General features: G+C 34.9%; 1 protein-coding gene across 1 annotated transcript in view; it reads left to right on the top strand.

Annotated features, from left to right (window-relative positions):
- LOC129261319 (uncharacterized) overlaps nt 1–22,219 on the top strand; it is a 98,321-nt gene that overhangs the window by 37,526 nt on the left and 38,576 nt on the right. The window contains exon 5 of the mRNA XM_054899384.2: nt 13,889–14,033. Coding sequence (XP_054755359.2) covers nt 13,889–14,033 — 145 coding nt within the window. The remainder of the gene's footprint in view (nt 1–13,888; nt 14,034–22,219) is intronic.

The raw sequence follows: 22,219 nt of genomic DNA, 5'->3' as shown, positions 1-22,219 counted from the left end.
TGAGGGTCAACTCAAAGATGACGCAGGAAACCATTCTTTTTTATTAAGACTTCGTCAGAAGCGGTCTGAAAAATGACTATGGAGCTGTTACTGTAGCTCCATTCATACACACATGAAGTTGTTGTAAGCAACTGGATTGACCACTATATTGACCATGGACCATCATCTGTATTGACCGTTAAAAATGACCGGCCGTGATTGGCATATGACCTTATAGTATTGGGTGGCCATTGATACAATGGTTTGGTCTGTATCCTCGAAATCCGTTCCGCAAATGGCATCGTTGTAGGTACAAATATTATCCCTTATAGATTAAAAAAAAAATGTAGCATAAGTTTTAGTGACGGATCAAGACTAGCGGATATGTAGGACTGACTGACCGGAGGGGGGAGGCAAGGTTTCTTAACTCTTACTATGCCATGCCCAATACCCCTCTAGTGCCAGGGATATTCCAGGGAATCCTAAATTGACCGAAACGTAAGCAGAGACCGATTTTAAAACGGTCATATCTCTTTACCCGTACGTTGTATAATGAAACCTTCTACATATGAAATGATGCATGGTTCATGAACTTTATGATCATGTTATGACCTTTCATATTTGCAATCGGAAAAATTGAGAAAAGATGAAATATTTTACATCGTTTTTTTTCAATAAGTAAAACATAGAAAATTATGATTTCATGAACATTTCAAAGAGTAAATAACCTCAGTAATTATAGAGATACCAACAAATTAAGAGGATAAAATGAAAGTTCAATGTTTACCCTTTCAAATGACGTATCTATTGATGAAATTGAACAAACAGAAATATGAAAAATAATGCTCTTTTTAATGAAATACTATTTTGCTATTCAAGTTATTTCCTCTGAAATGTGAGAGGGTTTATACACACGAAATTGAAACCGACCTTTCCAAAAAAGGGCATTGTCGTCGATCAAGTGACCAATCACAGCACAGCTGCGATCCCCACGCAAACACACACAATAATATATTGGAGCCATGTATCTTCACAGTGCAGCCAACCGTACCCTTACATTCGTGTAGTCTTCAAAACAAGACCCTGTAATTTTTCAGAATGCGCGGTATTCCGAAACTACCGCTATTGGGGAAACAAAATTATTAGCGCAGTGTAAATTTTATGTCATTTCAATTCTTGTCAATATTGTCGTAATGCAAAACATGTTTTAGAAAAATCGTAACCTGGATACGAGTTGTGGTGTGCGATGCACTCAACTATATACTGTTTTGGATAATGTAGGCGATTTCTATCCAGTGTCGGCAACAAACATTTGCGACCCACTCAACTATCGTTCTAAAGCATGAATCAGTGAAAAGTTTGGCCATATTTTGTCGGGGTCGATTCGTCGTACATACTATACGGGCTTTCGACTGTAACAAAGTTATTGCCAGTCAGAAGGAGACAAAATATAGAAAACTAAAGATGATATATTGAAATATAGATAAAGAGGGATCGGAAAGATTCAATACTAACAGGTTTGGGGTGTAAAATCCCACAAAATAATATGGGCGTTTTTGGCAAAGTATTAAAATATTATGAACGTTGATATTTGTGAACACTCATTTTTAAACTGTCAAAAAATGTTAATGTTGAGCCGTTTTGAAGTAAGAGACCCCCCCCCCCCCCCGCGGCTTCCAGGGTAACCAAAATTAAGATAAACATAATGAATAATTACGCAATTAGAATTTTGTGATTACAGTCATTATAATACTGGTATTCTGACAATTTACAGACTGTAATCTGGGCCAACTATGCATCTCGTACATGCCAAGGAATGGACAATACATGCCGGATATTCTTTTTCGTGTGGATAATATAATGCAATATGAATATGAAAATATAATGGAAATTTTAGACAAAAAAAAGGGCCCCATTGCATATTATGTCTTTGAATAATTGATTATTTTCAAACTTTAGGCTTCATTCATTCCGCAAGCGAGCAAAGTAGCCACCTGTCTGATAGCGACTGCATTTTTATTGTTCATTCCACCAAGTCATGAACAATAGATCCCCAGACTCTCTTTCATGAGGAATGTCTAATCCGCACTCCCTCCTGACCTATTATCGAGGAGAGCAATTTAGCACAGGATGTTCATAGAAATCGTGCCACGCGCGCGTCTTTTGATTTGACAATTGAATACTTTCAAAGGTTCCGATACGCACAATAGCTTTTCTCTCCGTTGAGATCAAGATTAAGATTCCTCTGTCTCTTTCCCCAACACTGTTTCGACTTTAAGACATTTAGCATCGACAATATGCGTCAAATTTCCTGTAATCTAAATGATGATGATGATGATGATAGTGATGATGGTAAAGATGGCATGGATAATGTCGAGAATGAAATCACGGGGAAACAGCACACCTCCACCACCACGACCACCAGCACAAACACTGGCATTGTTACTTCCACTTATCAAAAGCATAAAGAAAAACAAATAGTTTAAAATAATTTAATTAACTTGTAGCTGAAGCCTATTTTGCAAATTTAGAAATAAAGGATAAAGATAAGATTTAAGATTGAAGAAATGTATAGGCTATATAATCCTTGACAAATCAAAAATACAGGAAATTGAAAGATAAAAGAGGGAACATAAATAACGAAGCAATGGGGTGTGAAGGTAGAAATTACTAACAATTTGTAGAAATTTAGATCTTTATAAATAGCAGGGCCCGCTGGGAGAACAGTTTTCGGAACTGAAGCGGCTACCCTGGGTAAATATACCGCTATTATTATTATTATTATTATATAAATTGTTGAACCTTACGATTGTTTATTCAAATAATATGTTTGTAATTGATCATCTATCAGAAAAGTAAGATATTGCTTTCGACAATATCAGAAATTATATTTTCTACACCTCTTTATTTGTGATATTTATAATTACCCCGTCATTAAAATATCAATCTAGTAAGGATTATTTTTACTTCCCCTTCCCTGAAATAATAAATTAAATGGACATTATTTGCTGTTCAAATGATATATAAGTGACACCACTAAATTTCTTTATACCGTGCATTGTCAATATTCATGCAGTAGGACTTATGCACAATCAACATACTCGATATGTTAGTACAATTTACATTTCCAATTATTAAATTTGCTTGATATATATTTTTTTTCCATTTAGTAGTAATCCAGTTTATGCTTCCAGATTTGCCATATGAGCTCAGCGTGTAGGGGAATATACCCATTATCTTTTTGCTGGCAAAAAGGGAGAAACAAAAGAAAGCGGAACATCGGAAGAAATTATGCATTGATTGATATAAATTATTTCTCGCTAATAAAACAAATGAGGAAGAATAAAAAAAGCATTACGGAAAATGCATGACATTCACAGAATTCACAGAATTGACATTCACAGAATTATGAAAAGTGAAAAGATCATGAAAAGTGCGTTTACTCGCTTGATTCGCTCACTCCCATTTTCTCTTGTTTTTCTTCCTTACACACATCATACTTTTTATTTCGCCCTTGCCACATTGACATCATATATTTTGTTGAATATCAAAATAATATTTAGGTTTCTTTCCGTAACTGATGCAAATTTGATGCTTATTTTTTCCACCAAAATTGGTACGTAATTTGGTGTTGTTATCAAATTTTCTTGATCCATTTTTTTTTTCATTTAGTAGTATATGATATCAGATTTGACATATGAGCTCAGCGTGTAGGGGAATTTACCCATCATCGTTTTGCTGGCAAAAAGGGAGAAACAAAAGAAAGCGGAACATCGGAAGAAATTATGCATTGATTGATATAAATTATTTCTCGCTAATAAAACAAATGAGGAAGAATAAAAAAAGCATTACGGAAAATGCATGACATTCACAGAATTATGTAAATAAAAGATCATGAAAAGTACGTTTACTCGCTTGATTCGCTCACTCCCATTTTCTCTTTTTTTCTTCGTTACACACATCATACTTTTTATTTCGCCCTTGCCACATTGACATCATATATTTTGTTGATGATCAAAATAATATTTAGGTTTCTTCCGTAACCGATGCAAATTTGATGCTTATTTTTTCCACCAAACTTGGTACATTATTTGGTGTTGTTATCAAATTTGCTTGATTCATTTTTTTCATTTAGTAGTATAATGATATCACATTTGACATAAGAGCTCAGCGTGTAGGGGAATTTACCCATCATCTTTTTGCTGGCATAAAGGGAGTATAAAGTGAATATGGTTATAATGAGCCATTTATGAATTCCATAATTCCAACGTATATGTGCCGAAGGCGGGAGGTCCTATTCTCAAAAATTAAGTATGTCACAATTAAATCTATCAAAACGGTCATCATGACTTGGGGAAAAGCGAATATTTTACAAAATAACACGACTTTTTCCTCGTAAATTTCTTAACTATTCTGTTGATTTGAGAAGCAATACCTTTGTTTCTAGAAAGAAAAAAATGTCTGCTCTTTCATATTTACATTTACTAAAAATCCTGAAAATACTTTAGTTTGGCGCAATTAGCAATTGATTCGGAAAACACCGCCACAGATCCAAATACCAGCAATGTACCAAAACGGCTCCGCCGCAGGGAGAGGTATCGGGATTCGCGGGCCCGCACGCAAAGGGTTAATTATCACTCTCTTTTTTCTTCGTCCTATTTTATTCGAGGAGAAAATTGAACAATTAATATTTTTGTGAGAAGTTTGAATATGATATTAATAAGCGTAACAATATCAATAATTCTTTTTTATAATGGTATGGGCTATAAAAACACAAACGAATATGAACCATTATTTACCTGATCTTAAGTTTATGAAGAGAGAGTTTGGCTGCAGCGGAAATGAAATTGATATGATTACAATCATTTTATGACATAATATATAATTATAATATTTATGACTGTTTTCACAAAATATTACTAAACTTTGAAATTCAATAACTTTGTTATTTGTTATCCGATTTTGATGAAAATTTCGGTATTTTGCTCAGTGAATTCTGCTTTGTATATAAAACTATAAATACTTTCAGCCGGGACCATCCCTTTTATACTAAAAAGAAGGTGAAAGAGAAGAATAATGATAATAATAATTATAATAACAATAACAATAACAATAATGATAATAATAATTATAATAATAATAATAATAATAATGGTTATTTATACACAAAAAGTATCACAGCGCTTACAATCAGAAATAAAATATAAATATAAATGTTACGTAACAAACATGTAGAATTATACACATTAAATTGCATCAATCATTGGTGTTCTCAACTAATACTAATAATGATAATATTAATAACAATAATAAATGAATAAATAAATAATGAGTGTGATGATTGCAGTGTGCAGACGAGAGTTGGAAATGACAGGCTTCTTTACTAATATATTTATAACGAGAACAATTTTGTGACAATGCTAAAAACAATGTATAAGACCTTTCCCCCGCCCCCCCCCAAAAAAAAAAAAAATCCCCAAACCGTGCACATTTGCAGGCAGAAAAAAGCCTTGACACAAGAATACTACAATACAGGCCTGCAAAAGACCTGATCGATAGCTCATGAATATTCATGTAACAATAGCGAATGGGCGAGTAGTGTTGGGTGAGGAACATCGTACCGCTCGGTCATTGGTCAATTCCGAGCTGAATGTCTTCGCACATTCGCCTTTGCTCTGCCCATAGAAGTACGTGTATTGCTACACACAACCGTTATATCACACGTGTCAATAGGGGAAATCTTGATTCAGATCGCAGCAATATCCGAAATCAACTCTTGAAAATAATGATGCAAAAATACAATTTTACTCAAAAAATGTCTATGTAAACCACTATTTTTTATATGATAAAATGAATTGTGAATTCCTGGCCAGTATAACAACATAAAAAACAGAGAATATGGTGTTGATTTTCTGGCTGTAAAATTGGTTTAAAAAAATAAAGTTATCTGGGCACGCATACGTGCCAATGGCATTAGAGGGCTAAGGGCACGCATAGCTGCCAACGGCATTTAAAGAGTTAAAGGGGAATCCAACCCAAATAAAAACTTGTTTTTATAAGAAAAAGATAAGTCAGACAAGTTGATATGTGAAAGTTTGAACAATATTGAACAAACAACAAGAAAGTTATGAATTTTTAAAAGTTGTAAATATTGGTAATCACTGTACTCATGGAGACTTCAAATTGGCCACATATGGGATGTCATAGTGATGAAAGGCAATGACTACTCTTCCATGTACTCCACTACATAGTATGGCTAAAAATGTCATTTTTCCGAAAAGTTTTATTTCAAATTACATTTTTCTTTCATGAGGACATTAAACAATATACTACCTGGGTTATATTTAGATTACTGCCCCAGGGGAATGGGTACTTAGGAAAAAACCACAAAACCCTGATAATAAAGTACATGGCCTATGGGAAAGTTGTCCTTGCCCCTTGTCATAATTTACTTACCTAGTTGCCAATTTGAAATCTACATACTATTAGTGATCCCAATTTTAAAGCAGCTATAACTTTCTTATTGCTTGTCCGATTTCTTTCAAATTTTCACCATTCTGTTTAATTTATTTTTCCCCTTCCCAACACAACATTTTATGACCAAGGCTGGATTCCCCTTTAAGTCTAAACATAGTCTGTGCTTTCTTTCAAAGGTGGGGAAAATTAGGTCTATTTTTTTGTTGAACTCCTTGCCGTTCTCAAACCGTTGAGGCGGCCGATGGGGCGGGGGGTCTGGGGCGTTTAGGGGCGTATGTGAGAATATGGCCCCATCGGTCTACGTACCGTGATTTTAGCTTTTAATTTATTAGACTGCTCTACGAATGGGCCCCTCATAATTATGTATTTGATGGGTAATCATGAACCTTGCACAACTTTATTATAGTTGTGAATTAATTTCAGGCCGTGTAGGGGCGTACCCCTTAATGATTTCAGCGTTTTGGAGAGAAATCATGAACTAGGCATGACCTTGCACAACTTTATCTGTAATGTACTATCGTGTCCCATCTCATTCTAGGACGAGTTACATCATCTCTGTTGTGTCTCATCTGACCCCCTTTTGTGTTGTCAGTTCGGGGGAAGTTTTTCTAACCAGTCTGTTTGATTAGATAGGATATTAATCGCTCGCACACTATTGTCAGGTTAAGGGGTCAGTCACACTATGGGATCCGATTCCAAATCGATCGTTAGTTTACCATTAATATAACGTCATAGCTTTGATCGATCAGGAGTCTGTTACGTAGTGTGTGACTGTGCCATAAAGGCACACGAATGAATACAATTTCAGTTCACTTTTTTTTAGGTGAACAGTATCATCGTTATCATTTACCTCGCACCATATGTGAACCATTGTGTACCTTCCCTTTTTATGGAAAAATTTAGGAAATTGATCCTAAAAAGTACAAACATTGTAAAAAGGAGAGTTCATTGCCAAATTTACATTGTCAAGATTATATCCTATTTTCTGCATAAGGCCTATTCGTATTTTTTTTAAACAATAGCTTTTAAGAGTTATCCTAATCGTGACCTATTTCACAACGGAGCCCTTTCATAATTGTGACGAGAAATGCTCGTTTTCACGCTGTGTCAAGGGGAAAGGGCGAAATCAAACTTACCCTGCGAAACATTTCTCATACATTTCCCTTGCACTTTTAGTCAATTGGAATAAAACGGATACATTCAAGCATTTTGTAACAATTTTGCCACACCCAAATTGAAATTTTAACATTTAGTAAGCACAATCTTTAACCTTTTTTGTGCCAGCTGGATCTGAGGACATAACTGTATCTGAACAAAAGTTTATATCAGACATCTCCAGAATTTTTTCACTAAGTTTTTATCATTTACATTTCATTGTCCATTTGATACTTGTTTCTCCACACTTTTCCCAAGCTTGACAATGATTAACTAAATGAAAATCAAGCCTAATACAGCTCAGTGTAAAGCAAATAACGTCTCGATGGCCTCGGTGTGTGGGGGAGTGGGGTGGGGCGCAATGCACTCTTCGAAGTGTTTTGGGCAAGGAAACAAGTTTTAAAAGGTAAAAGATATCTTCAAATCAATTTTACTAGCTAAATTCCACGTGTTCTTCATGATTAAGGTCTACTTTTATTTGCATAACTATTTCAAAGTTCTGCGCAAATCATTTTTCACTAACTTTTCAAAAGTAAGTGGTGCTCGCTCAAGCGGAAATACTTTTCGACAGTTATATCGTTATTTGCTTAAATGGATCTGTACCGATGTTAAAATGTGGAAAAATCTTCTGGATATTACAAATGTGTAATTTTATAGGATTTTTTCAAAGTGTAAACTTTTTTTGATACGCACTGTATATCTATATCATTGTCAATATAGCTCATTTGATCCCGTTTTCAGTTGGCATTCCTAAAATCGGCCCTGAAAATGGTGAAATTGGATGAGGAGGTAATCAAAAGTTAACATGGTTAATGTTTAATGTGCATGTTTACGAAAACCAATTAATGAAAGTGTAGTTGCCTTGATCTTCCCCCATCATTCGTTGGCACTACTCATGCCCCCCCCCCCCCTCGGTACCACACCTGTACTTAGAGAGTAGCTTAGTAGGTCATCAATCATCGACAGTTTCGTGCTCGAAAACAATTTTGTCATTAATTACTGTCCTCTTAACCAGTTATTACATGGACTATTTGCGGGGTTTGGATTGTTTTGATACACTATAATTGGTGTGTATCAGTGCTGTACTACACTTTTCCATGATTGTAACATGATGATACCATAATTTTTTTTTTTGAGTTGGAGCCCTTGCTTTTTTTTCATTAAAATAAGAAAATTCCCTCGGAGAGGTTTTTCGGTTGATAGCGAGGTTTTTTGTTCAGTGTATCCTTGGGTAGGTGAACGTCCAATTTTTCTGTCTCTGAGCCATTTTTATTACGTAATTTATTGATTGATTTATTTATTCATTCATTATGTATTTATTTATTTATTTATTTATTTATTTATTTATTTATTTATTTATTTATTTATTTATTTATTTATTTATTTATTTATTTATTTATTTATTTATTTATTTATTTATTTATTTATTTATTTATTTATTTATTTATTTATTCATTCATTCATTCATTCATTCATTCATTTATTTATTTATTTATTTATTTATTTATTTATTTATTTATTTATTTATTTATTTATTTATTTATTTATTTATTTATTTATTTATTTATTTATTCACTCACTCACTCACTCACTCACTCACTCACTCACTCACTCACTCACTCACTCACTCACTCACTCACTCACTCACTCACTCACTCACTCACTCACTCACTCATTCATTCATTCATTCCTGATATTTGAAAAGTATTAATTTTACTTGTTACTCAATGTTCTGCCTTTATTTGATTATTATTGATTTTTTTTGTTCAATCATGCAGGCTAAATCATTGTTAATATTTTTATTCGTTATGATTTTTCTATAAGAATATATATATATGTAATTTCATAAAATAAGCCTGTGTATAAGACGAAAATCATTGCACGTGTAATATTCTTTTATGTAAGGGTATTTTTCATCACTTCATTGTGCATTTCTTTCGATTTGGAACCATTAGCATTCCTGCCCTATTACCTATTGGGATCCCTGCATTTACCGACCTATCGACCCCCTCCCCCATTCGACCATTCATCTATAACTGTGTATAAATGCTTTGTTTATTGATGGTGGGCTGTAAAATTGTTATTATTCCGCCGGAATACCGTATTTGACATTGATTGCAAGTTGATAGGGGGGAAGAAAATCACCAAAATTGGCCAAGAAGCATGGTCGGCCGTGACCTTACACAAAAATGCGGTTGAGAAATTTATTATGGGAATTCGAAGGTTGATCCAAAATAGGCGAGGTCTGTGTATATTTCTCCCTCTCCCTTTTTTTTCAGCCGTAATACGGTTTACCCATTCGTGTTTTCCCGGCAAATCTTGTCCTCTACAAACAGTTACCATAATGCTTATTTTTGGAGGTGATTTATTGTAAGCTGAGCGACATTAGAATATGAAATAGTTACTTCAAAAACGTGCTCTGATTTCATATTGGTCGCCATGAATGATGCCCTTGAAAATATTTAGGGCGTGCGTGAGGGTGGGTGGGTGTGTGTGTGTTTGAGTTTGTTGTACAGACAACTATCAATCAAATATGATTATTTACGTCTGGACCGACATTTAACGTCACCATCCGAAAGAGGCCTGGCTCGAACCTCGAACCTCTGCATACTGTAACCCCCCCCCCCCCCGGAACGTCCCCACAGAGTTCGGATTACAGGCGAACTCAATTACAACGCCCAAGGCGTGAGCATGCTTGCAATATCAGAATGAATACATTTTTATCGAAGTGATTAATGTTTGTTATAAGGAACTCCACACCATCTAATCAAAGTAATTCATAATTCATTATATGTCGACTTACAGATCATATAAAAAACAATGTAATAAACCTAATAGGTAAATTATTAAACACAAGTACATGTACTTAAACACATAAGTACTTTTTCATGTTTGTGTGGATTAAAAAAAAATGATTCATTGATTCATTCATTTCATTTGGTTATTCGTTTATTCATTCGGTTGTTTTTCAATTGATTTAATTATCTATTTGATTATTTTTCTATGCATCTATTTATTCTAATTCTTTCAGTTGATGTTTTTATTCACCAAATTATCATGCCTTTTTAACTTGAATTGTTACATAATTTTTGTGAATTTTAGTTTTAAAAAATAACGAAAAAATTTCCTTATGAAAACCCTCAAACGAACACCAGAATTCAATTACTTTATAGCAAACTGTTTTCATCTTCATCAACAAACAATACTGACGATTATAATCATTGGAGAAGGAGAAACCAAGTTAACTTTGTTTTCCTCTGCCTAATGACTCTCGTTAAAATCCAACCATTAAATGGTTGCCGTAGAAACGACTTAATGATCCACTCAGCTCAGCAACGGGATAACAATAATAAAAACAAGTACATCGAATACCAATAAAAATACTTATTGATGAAGACAAGGACTATTTCATTTTGCAAGCGGCATTTTGAATAACTGACTCTCTTCTGTCGTAATTTAAATGTCTTAATTGCCTAAAATGTTTTAGTTTAAAGTAAGAGACTATGTTATATGAATGTAAACATTTATAGAATAGAATTGGATATTTTAGGGGAAGATGTAAATGGGTATGAATGAAAATGAGGAGACCAGTTCTGAAATTCTGAATGATGAGATGGATTTTTTTTTCTTCTGGGCAGCTTTACCAAACCCAAATCCCCTACAACTCCTTCTCTTCCAGACCTTCCCTCCACTTAATACCTTTCCCATTCCAAAGCCCCTCCCCCACCCACCCCATATCCCTTCGCCGCTATATTTTTTGTCATCTTTCATTGTTTACTGCCCTCTCTCTTCATGCTCTTACTCCCCCTTTCCTATTCATCTGCTTTCTTTTCCCTCCATTTATTCTAGTTTCTGTCCCTCGCAGTCGCACATCTTTCAATTTTGTTTTAAATCATAATTTTTGCTATGTCATCACTGTGACATTACTATTAGTATACTCTGTATTCACCAGTCTGTTGGTTTCTCCATGGACCTACTGCAGTAGATCCATGGTTTCTCCAAACGAGGTTATTCATAAATTACGTATAGATACTAAATGCTAATATCATTTTGCGTTCCATTTTTACTCATTCAAACAAACATTTTGAAATTGTTTGAATTATTTTATTTTTACATATAGTAAACAGTTTTTTTTTGTCTGCACACTCGAAGAAAAGTGAGCATATATACAATATGGGTGTAGAACAAATTGATAGGGACAAGTACAAATATGCATATTTTTGCGAAAATATTGGTATTTTTGGTGGCGTCTATGAACTGAGTAGAAATGCGTGAAAATGTGTATGAATTCCATTTTGAACAAATTTTTTTGTTCTTAATCAAACATTCTATTATTACGATTGTGAGTCATAGGTTTGATATTTATAGTTCATTGACGAGAGATGAAATTAAGCAATGATCCTCGAACCTGTGAAATTCTTAGTCTGACCTTCACCTCAATGTTAATCCTTCCAGTCTCTTTAGAATTTATGGTATTATTATTTTTGTTAATTAAACTAAGATCGATTTGTTTTGAAAGAAAATGAATACGCCATGATGACATGCGAAAGTTTCCTCATTGTCGTGATAATGTCAAGATGTTTCATTTGCTTAAAGTCAGAATATTGTACAGAGCGTAGACAAAGAAGTAATGATGCATGATATACAATTATATTCTATGCGTTTTTGTAATTTCGTTCATTTGTTTCTAAATTTTTGGATCATCTGCAGGTTATATAAACTAGTTTACGGTTGTTTGATTTACAATGATGATAACAATTCATAGCCAAAAGATTCAATTCGTTTCATTATTTCTATCAAAAGCAACTCAGATCCACTTTAGTTTTGAAGAATATTAACATTTTCTCCTGCCGTTTTGAAATCCACAGTGGGGTCGCCGTCGCGAAAAATTACGATTTTTGAACAATTTTCCTAATAAAACCTAATTCCCTATATTAAATACTTAAGTATTCGTTAGCCGGTTGTCATCTCTGGTGTCAAATTGTGGTGCGAACTGTGATTCAAATACTTTCAAAATGGGATATTCTGCCTTCTTGTCAGCCGCTCGACGTGTTAGAATAGAGAGGGGTAATATCAACATTATATTATGCATGACCCGCTTGGCGGGGGGGGGGCAGTTTTTAAGAGCTGAAGTGGGTACCCTGGGTAAATAAAAATTATTATTATTATCATGATAACTGTCATATCATTGAGCTCAACAACGTTGCATTTCAGGTCAAAAGACTAAAAATAACTTTATTTTGAGATGAGGCAATCTACGGGATGCTAGCAAAGAATCTTGATAAAAATCACGAAAATGACCTTTCGCCAAAGGTGATGTTTGTTTCGTAAACGAAAGCAAAAATCATCGGAGCTATATTTAAATCGAATTCAATCCATCTATACCATATTAATTTTTGTTCTGTAAATCCTATTGTCTGCGACCGTGGCGACTGCAATTTGGTTTGCAACCTGTTTTGAATTAAAATCATTTTTATCTCGCATTTTGTCCGATTTAATTTGCTACTGTAATCCGAACTGTGAAAGTTTAATCTTGGATCAGACAAATTTAATCAACTTAATTCGTGTTTTTTAACAACGCCTTACTGCGTCAGTCACACCAACGAAACCGACTCCAAACCGACCGATCCTCTGTCACTGGTAATAACGTAATACCTTGGTCGGTCTGGAGTCGGTGTGACTGCAGCACAGTGAGTTCGTCTCGCAGGGTTAATTGTCTGGGTGACACGTTTTCAATCAAAATATCGTTTATTGAAGTGTTTGATTTTTAAATTCCCCGTTTTGAGTGACAGTGAGGTACAATTATAAGTTCTAGCTGTCAGTTTACTCTGAATTTGGTTGAACTATATCCCTTCGAAAATAATAAGAAGTTAAAATATGAGGGGGTGAGGGGTTATTGATTTTTGAGGGAGTATCGCCCATCGATTGTGGTCAGTTAATATGGCCATTTGGTCTAAATCCATTTGGTCTAATATTCAGATGGGCTAGCTCCATTTAAGATGAACATATTTTGTATACTGACGTGAACGGATGACTTTTAAATGGCTTTTTGTAGGGATTGTGAACAGGATACTTAACTTACTAAATAGATAACGTGTGCGCGAAGCGCGAACTGAATCTTTTTGCAATCAGACCTGAAAAGTGTCATATCTTTATTTGTTTTAACAAATGCGTAAGGCGTTATACACTCCATCATGTGGATTTTTAAAAACTAAATCAATAATTGTATGAAATGAATTAAATGAAAAATAAAACTAATGATGTACCGTTCTTTCAGAAAAACGGAGTCCGATGATCTGGATCTGGTTGTTCAGCTGGACGTCTTCGACGACAAGAAGGTGGCTGACGAAGAGCAGTTCTCCGGATCTCGAAGAGTCGACCTCAACGACCACATCGATGTCTTCCACGCCCTCTTCAAACAGGTCAGAGGTCAAACAATACACTGTCAACCCCTTTGTCTGCAAGCACAGACCTTTTGGTTTTTCGCATAGTGAATAATGCCGAGTCTGAATCAGTGAGACTAGGTTCACTAATCATGTGCATGACCTTGACTGCTTCTTCCACACAGGCCCATATTGCCATAAAATGTTTCAATTGTACCATGGTCTTGCACCATGGTACAATCGAAACCTTTTCGAGAATATGGGCCAGTCAGAGGGTTTGGAGTCTAGTCTCTGCCCTATGGACATGGTATTATCTGTTCAATATTTGGTGTCTGTGCTTGCAGACTTGTCAACCCCCCCCCCCTCATTTTTTCACTGATCGATTTTTATTGTTGTGATTCTATCCTTGTATCCTGCGATAACGGGGATGCGTCATATTATTAGTTTATTAAATTTTGTTTCTTTGTTTTTTGTTTGCTGATTTTTATTTGTTTATTCTTTTGTTGTTTTTACCAACTTAGATTTTGATTCATCGTTAGATTTGCGCGACACCGCCCTCTTTCCCTCTCGAACAGGACGTTCTTGCTATAGTCGAATCCAAGGGCTGATAATTATTACCCCAAATATTTTTTTTTAAATGCTAGCTTGAAGGCAAATAATATTACACCAATTACATTCATTAAAATGTTTCCTGACTCGTTAGTTAGACAAAAGATAACAAATATTGCTGATTGGTGGCTAATAGAGAGAAATGACCGAGTTCGTTGGCTTGTCATTCATAACTCACAGAGCATCACTAATGCCAGCCATTAAAAACAGGTAATACACCCTTTGATAACCCCATAATTACCCATCTTTTCACTCAAAGTCTGAAATCAAGTTTTATTATTTTCCTTTCAAAGACACCGTTTTCTTCATGCCCGATTTATTATTGTCTTCATTCAGGATACTATTAGCTATATCCATTCATGGGATATATGTTTCCTGTGTATCCCAATTTCCAAAGGTTAATGTGTGTGAGAGATAGGAAGCGTCATTCACAAAAATATTGAGGTTAATATTGTTCACGACCCGCAGACAATTTATTGTCAGGGGCACCATATGCCCCCCCCCCCCCTTACCATAGTACGTCTCAGAAGAGAAAGATAGCCGTATAATCATTATTTTCAAAATAAATGGGTATTTTTGTTACTAAACATTCGTTTCCCAATCGGTGAGTTAAAAAGTACGATGACCCCTGACCTTTATCTGCAGAATCATCATCATCATGAGCATGCTTCGATTGTATTTTCATAAACTATATGTTACGGGACAACATGTGAGTTTGGGGCAGATAAGGGGCTACGTGTACCATCACGCCCATTGAAATAAACAAATCAAATCAAATCAATTAATAGATAATTTGATTTTTTTTTAATGAAGAAATAACCCAAAAAAATTACAATAAATAAAAAATAAAGAGAGTGAAAACAAGAAAAAATGAACAGATCCTACGGCTATTATTTCCTTCACTGATTGTTTAGTATGAACATGATGAAGTGTGAAGTTGTACTTTAACCTGATTTATTTCCTAAGTTTAAAAAAATATTGCTTAAATAGGCCAGTGACCGATAGATCAGTGTGGGTAGGAAATCGGCTGGCCTCAATTTGTTTTTTGGTCAATTTGAGAATACATGAAAAAAGCACTCCAACAATTGTTCCGGATTGCTTCCCGCCAATAAGAGCGTCAATTAATCCCGTCCTTATATGTCGTCTGCATACAACTTGTTGACCACTTTTTCAAATTTGCACAAGGGCGGATCCAGGGTTTTCCAAAGGGGAGGGGGCATTTTTTCAGATAAATGAAGATGATTATCCACGAAAAATTTGACAAGTAAAAAATAAAATAAGGTCTTCACTTGCGTATGCCGGACATTTTCCACTACAATTATTTTTATGGCTCTCAACGGGGGGGGGGGGGCAGATCTAGATGTGGCCTTTCCCCTGGACCCGTCTCTGCATTGACAGGAAATGTAATGCGAACAATACAAGCCCGAAAAAAGCGAGGAATTTGTAAAATTAGGGGGTATATCCAAACGTCAAAAGAGCCCTTCATTCCTTTCCCAAGCGAACAATAATTATTGTAATTTTCAACGAATACAAATCCCCCGACACCTTTTGTAAGAAATCTTAACAAAAGCTATTTACCTGTTTACATAAATAAAACGTAAACAGGATTTGTGAGTACCATCCGATAATAAGAGGGAATCAATTTCTTTAATTGGAAAATAGATATAGGGAATATAAAAAAAGGCGATTCGCGAAGAATTCTTCGACTGCGGTGACGTGAAAAATAACAACTAACTCTAGTTTTGTGTGCATGTAAAACGGAAATGGGCGACATTTTCAGCATTGTCTATATGTAAGCTGCTTGACAATGTAGTGGCTTCGAACGTCAATTCCTTAAAACTCGATTTATCCCTCAAATATATCTTTCTTTGCTCTTAATCAGTATTTCTGAAGCGTTAACTGACGAGTAGTGATAGGTATTATCACTGTAATTATTGTATTTTGTGAGGGACTGTCACTCAAAATGTGAAAATGTTGCATTTAGCCCCATTTAGCACTGTTCATTTTGCTATGTAAAGAAGGTTTTCGCGTCAATATTGATTGGATTTTCTTCTTGGGCTAACTTATATCAGCATGGACAATACTCCACTATTACTAGTATTTCAAACTTACATCTCTTACCGTTTCATAGATACTACCCCGTTCAACAGATTCTCCTTGCCCGCACACTATATAAATATGAATTTATCAGTATTTCAGTTGAAAGTGCCCATGTGACCTCAACTTCCTCTGCTTAAAATTTTACAATGAATCACCTTTATTGTTATCATTATTATTATTTTTTACTAAAACATGCAAAAAAATGCTTTATAGTTATACTTTACTTTTTACTTTCTATAACTGTAACTTCATGGCTAAATCGAATTCTCATCCATTTTGTTTTGTCAATTAATCAACCAATCAACTGATCGTGACTATGCCATGATCGTCATGTGACTAATTTTATTCGGAATTCTAAATTTGGTGATGAAAACTATTCCTATTATTCAAATGAAAACTTGATTATCTAAACGTCACTTTCGACGTCATGAACAGAGATAGCACTACATACAACTCCCGCATGACACTGAAATTTGGATTACTTTGAAGGGCAAGTCCGCCCCGATCATGGTGTTGATTAATGAAAAGAGAAATCAAAATAGCATAGCGCTGAAAATTTCATTAAAAAAGTTACGACTGTTTTGTGAAATAGTGAAACTTTAAAGGGCAAACGACCCAGCAGCCTTAACCACACCCCAACTCCAGATTTCAACTAATATCTGGCCAGGCTCATTACCCATAATGCAATATTCTGAACAGTGTAGTCGTGAATGACAGGCCCACACACCCTACTTCATTATTCAATACATTTGTAATGCAATGATTTTGTAACCAAGTAGCTAGCAAGTTACTTTCCCTTCAAAAATATTTAATTTATCTACACAAATAAAACTAAATATTCTAATTTGTTCTCTGAATTACCAATAGTGATCTCAGAAGGTACATTTTAAGATTATCTTTATACTTAATGAGAGCCAACAATGTTGGTCCACCCCCCCCCCCCCTGAAATACCACCATATTCTTATTTTCCATCGGATTTTTATGAAATCTTCGGTGTTATGCTTGTTTGATTTTTACTTATTGGAAATCCGAATTCGCTTCTCGTTGCTGTGGACTTACCCTTGAACATTTCCAAAAACCTCCACATGAGAGAAGACACCAAAAAAAGTGCAACGAGGAAAGAGGAAGGCGACGCTTCCGTGTGGTTCCCTATCTTAGAGATTAAAACCACAACGACAAAGATTACATTCCTAACATGATTGTTGTCGTTGATTCAGGATGATGTGCATGGAAACATCAGATATTAGCATTCATGGTCATTGTAGATGATAATGAATGCTGTTGTAGATGATAGTGAATGTTGTTTCCTTTAATACCCTTGCCCCACCCCACCCAACCCCTTCCCACCAGATAAACAATCCCACATCCCTCCAATGGGTCGGTATAGTGAACCAATTTTTTGATGTTCGTTTTTTCTTGAGGACCTAGTGACTGGGTATCCCATCATCTTTGAAATTTGCTTTGCATTAATTACTCGTTGCTATGTCTGGCATATCTCTGACAAACTTTCAGGTCGTCAAGAACAACTTTCCTTTTTAAGAATGTGCATATATAAGTTTGGAATATGTGGAATATGTAAATATATTTATGTGAAAAAGAATTTAGAAAAATAACAAAAAAATTAAATATTCTCTCTTTTTTTTTTACAGAATTCTATAAAGTGCCATTCTGAAAACGCATTTTTTTTTTTAGTTTGATTAGATTTTTTTTTTTAGACTGGTCTGTTGTCTTATCAAATGAAAATAATAAAAAGCAAACTTTCCTGGTAATCCTTGGTTTTATATCCTGACGATTGTTTGTTTGTTTATTTTTAGTAAATATTTTAGTGAAAGGAAGTGTCATTGACTTGTCTAAGACAGAAGAGATAGCCAAACCACGCAGCTTATTTATAAATTTAGTGAGTTGTGATAACTCTGATGTATCATGGGGTCGAGGATAGGATCTACGCACAATTCTCAGATTTAGGCCTAAAATAGGACAATGGTATGTCATCTACCTAAATTTCTGAGATCTGAAACACCGCTATCTCCGGGCACTTTTGTTTGGGAGTTTCGGGGTCAAATTGCGGGAGAATTTTATTTTTTTTAACAAATCAAAAACATTGCTTGATTGGTTAATTAAACGTCATTTATTCAATGAAACCAAGTGGCACCTGGAAGCTAAATTACATGGGTTTAAAAACTACAAACACCAAGATATAGTCATCTATATATAGATATACTATTAATTGCAACTTGATCTAAGTTTTGCCCTCTCCCTTTCAAAAGGTTAATATAATATCTTAATTTTGATAGTCCAAACATGTCATGTTCTCTTATTTTAGTTTCATTAAAACAAGCAGATTTTGAACAAATACGAATCGATAGCAAAAATTGTTTTCTTATATATTTAGCCTGATTTGGCACACAGGTTTTCATCCATGTTCATTAAAAGCATGCAGGATTTGAACAAACGTGATTTAAACAATGTTTGGTTTTCCTTTCATATTCGACCTGATTTGGCATCACCGATACCCCAAAACCAGAGATAATTGTCCGACCAAACAGGCTATAAATATAAACCAGTGGTTTTCCTCACTACTAAATCCTCGAGTTATTCGGGTAATTTTACACTCGATATGTCTTTCTAGCATCCGCCCAATGTCATACCGATGATAAGAAACATTTTTACAGGTTCGAAATGACTGGAATTCACGTGCTCATCTTCAAGGCTTTCTTTTCAACAAATACGCCCCCCCCCCCCGCCGAATTTTAGAACTACTTTTAGGTTAAGTCACCTTTCCGTTCATTCGGTATGTTTTGTTTTGGTCCGAACCCCTATCCTATACTCTCTAAATTCAAAAGAGATAATCTGGTCCCTAATCACTCCCTCCTCGGAGTGAGACGAGCTCACTCATTTTCGAGTGAGATTTGCATCTTTCTAGAGTGGATTTTACCTCTTTTGGAGTGAAAGTGTCTAAAAAGACGCACAGTTCACTCCAGAAGAAGCTACATTGCACTCTTTAAGAATGTATGATTCACTCCAAAGAGATTAGTCCCTAATATCACTCCTTGAGAGTGTGATAGATTGGATCTTTTGTATTTAGAGACCATCAGATATGCTGTGCAATTATTGAAAAAAATGAGGTGGCTTGGGAACATACTCTTGATATAGACTCCTCCCTTGAAATGATCTGTATGCAAGTCGACATTCTCTTTGGGAAAGTTTTATTTTTACGAGAAAAATGTATAGGAATAAAGGAGATTGTGTTGTACAATTGTAGTGTCAGCAGCAACATCAAATGTTAGTGCTTTTTGTTTTTGTTGATTTGTTAATAAGTCGAAAGGGTCTAAATTATCGTAATGACTTATAAATAAGTATAAAAATCGCACCCGGAACATGATCTACCGTGTGCCATGTATACCGTACACACTGAGAAATAGGGGTTCAAACTTGTAGGGTTGGTCCAATGGGTGCAATCAAGCTCATTAATTCACCTTTATAAAGGGTACAGTTAACTAGGTGCAAATTTGAACCTTTTAACGTCAAGTTTTATGTACCTTAAACAGCTGAAAACTGCACCTTTTACGGTGCAAACGAGCATTTCTTGGTGCAGATAACAATCTTATGGGGTGCAAAAATTCATATTCACACCAGGAAAACCGCCTCAAAATCGAAAAAAATATGCATTGGTATCATGCATTAGCTTTGATTGCGCTCTTTTTACACACGGCGCCACCGATGACCGGAACGGGTTTACCCGTCATATTTACTTCCCGTTTTTGTTGTTCGATTAAAAGCTACTGAGACCAAATTCAAACAAACTTATCAAGATATAAATATCTGACGCCAAGCTAAAAATCAAACGATCATTAATATCTTGACGCGGTCACTTTATTTGCTTCTCAAGTCGACAACTGTGTATACATAGTAAAAGGTGTAAACTATAAAAACCACAACTTCCAAGAAGAGCATGCAGTGTTTTTACAATCTTTCAAGTTCACGCTACTTTGAAGAAGGCCTATTCATCATATGGAAGTATATAGAGTTGGTTTCGTTTGTGCCACCCGCCCTTTCATTCAAAATTTATGATTCGAAATGGTGCACAAGGCACTTCAAGATTTACTCGTAAAAGATCGTAAACTGTCACGGTTTTTGTACTCTTTGCTTGTGTAGGAAAATAGACTAACACAGTAATATTTTTTATAGTGAGAAAGAATAGGGGGGAAATTGAAATATTCAACCTTTAATAGAAGATGAACAAGAAACAGGGAAGCGGAAATAATTTGAGGGTGGGAGATTTGAAGAAAGATAATCCGGCTTTTAATTAATAAATTTCAATCTATTTTTAATTTATTGAACTCTACCAAAATGGCATAAGAAGAAAAAGACGAACATGAAACATAATACAAATGCATTATGAACTAGAACACGTTGGTCGCAGAAATTCAGAAAGGTATACAATGTATAATCAAACGCATTGGATGTGAAATGAAATCAATCGCAACTCGCGACTTTATCCAATCAGAATCGCGATCAATCCCAAAATAAATCATGTAAATTGTGATGAATGGGAAGAATCCTGAGAGAGATGAGGAAAGAAGACTAAAAAGAAAGCTTCACCGTCTTGACTGAAGGTTGTCATAAAAGTTGGATTGGTAGTGGTTACGATGACCACGACATCATTACATAACGTATCTCCAATTCCTAGAAGACGTATAGTATGATATCCCTTATTAGCTCCAAAACTGACAGTCAATGAACGTTGATGATCTGTCTAATATTTATCACACACGCCAAGATGTAGTGACCCTCGCATTCTTTACATAAAGACGTCACTTCTATTTTCCAAGAACGCCCACTAAAACAAAGAATGACCATAAACACTTGTTCGTCCAAGCAATCGAATCAATCTACCATAAATATCATGTCAGGTCCATGACCATTTTTTTTTCTGACTGTTTTCAGATTTTCGGAGTCAAAATATCTGAAAGATTAAAAATTCTTATTTAATAATCGAAAAAAAAGAAATGCACAGAGGTAAAACTCTTTCAAATATTAAACGTTGTTTATTAACCTTGGAATTATGAATATTATTGTAGGCTTATATTAAACTAGAAGTAGTTTAGCTCTTGAGTATTCATTGTTTTCATTGTTTTATATTATGGAAGTACATTCTTTTAATCGGCCTAATTCTAACTTTTTTTTAAAGCTAAGAAATTTGTTCTATCATCCCCAAGCAATATTCAAGTCAACAACACTAGCTGATTGTTATAACAGTTCAAGTCAGTGTGAAGATTTGATTTGAATCGAAAGTAATAATTTACCACCTAAAGTGCATTTCTGTGATATATTGCTATAAATATCATGGTCAGTTAAACAACATACATGAATGGGTTTAGACGGATCTCCGAGTTTAGAAATAGACCGTTTAAAAAAATAATAATGGTGAAGTCATATTAGTCATAATTATTGAAAGCGATCACTACTCTTGGGTGCTTGAGGACACCCGTGGAAAGCTCGAATTAAGGATAAT

Source organism: Lytechinus pictus, chromosome 5 (genome assembly GCF_037042905.1).
Source record: "Lytechinus pictus isolate F3 Inbred chromosome 5, Lp3.0, whole genome shotgun sequence".
Classification (NCBI taxonomy): Eukaryota; Metazoa; Echinodermata; class Echinoidea; order Temnopleuroida; family Toxopneustidae; genus Lytechinus; species Lytechinus pictus.
This window is presented reverse-complemented; position numbering and strand designations above follow the sequence as displayed.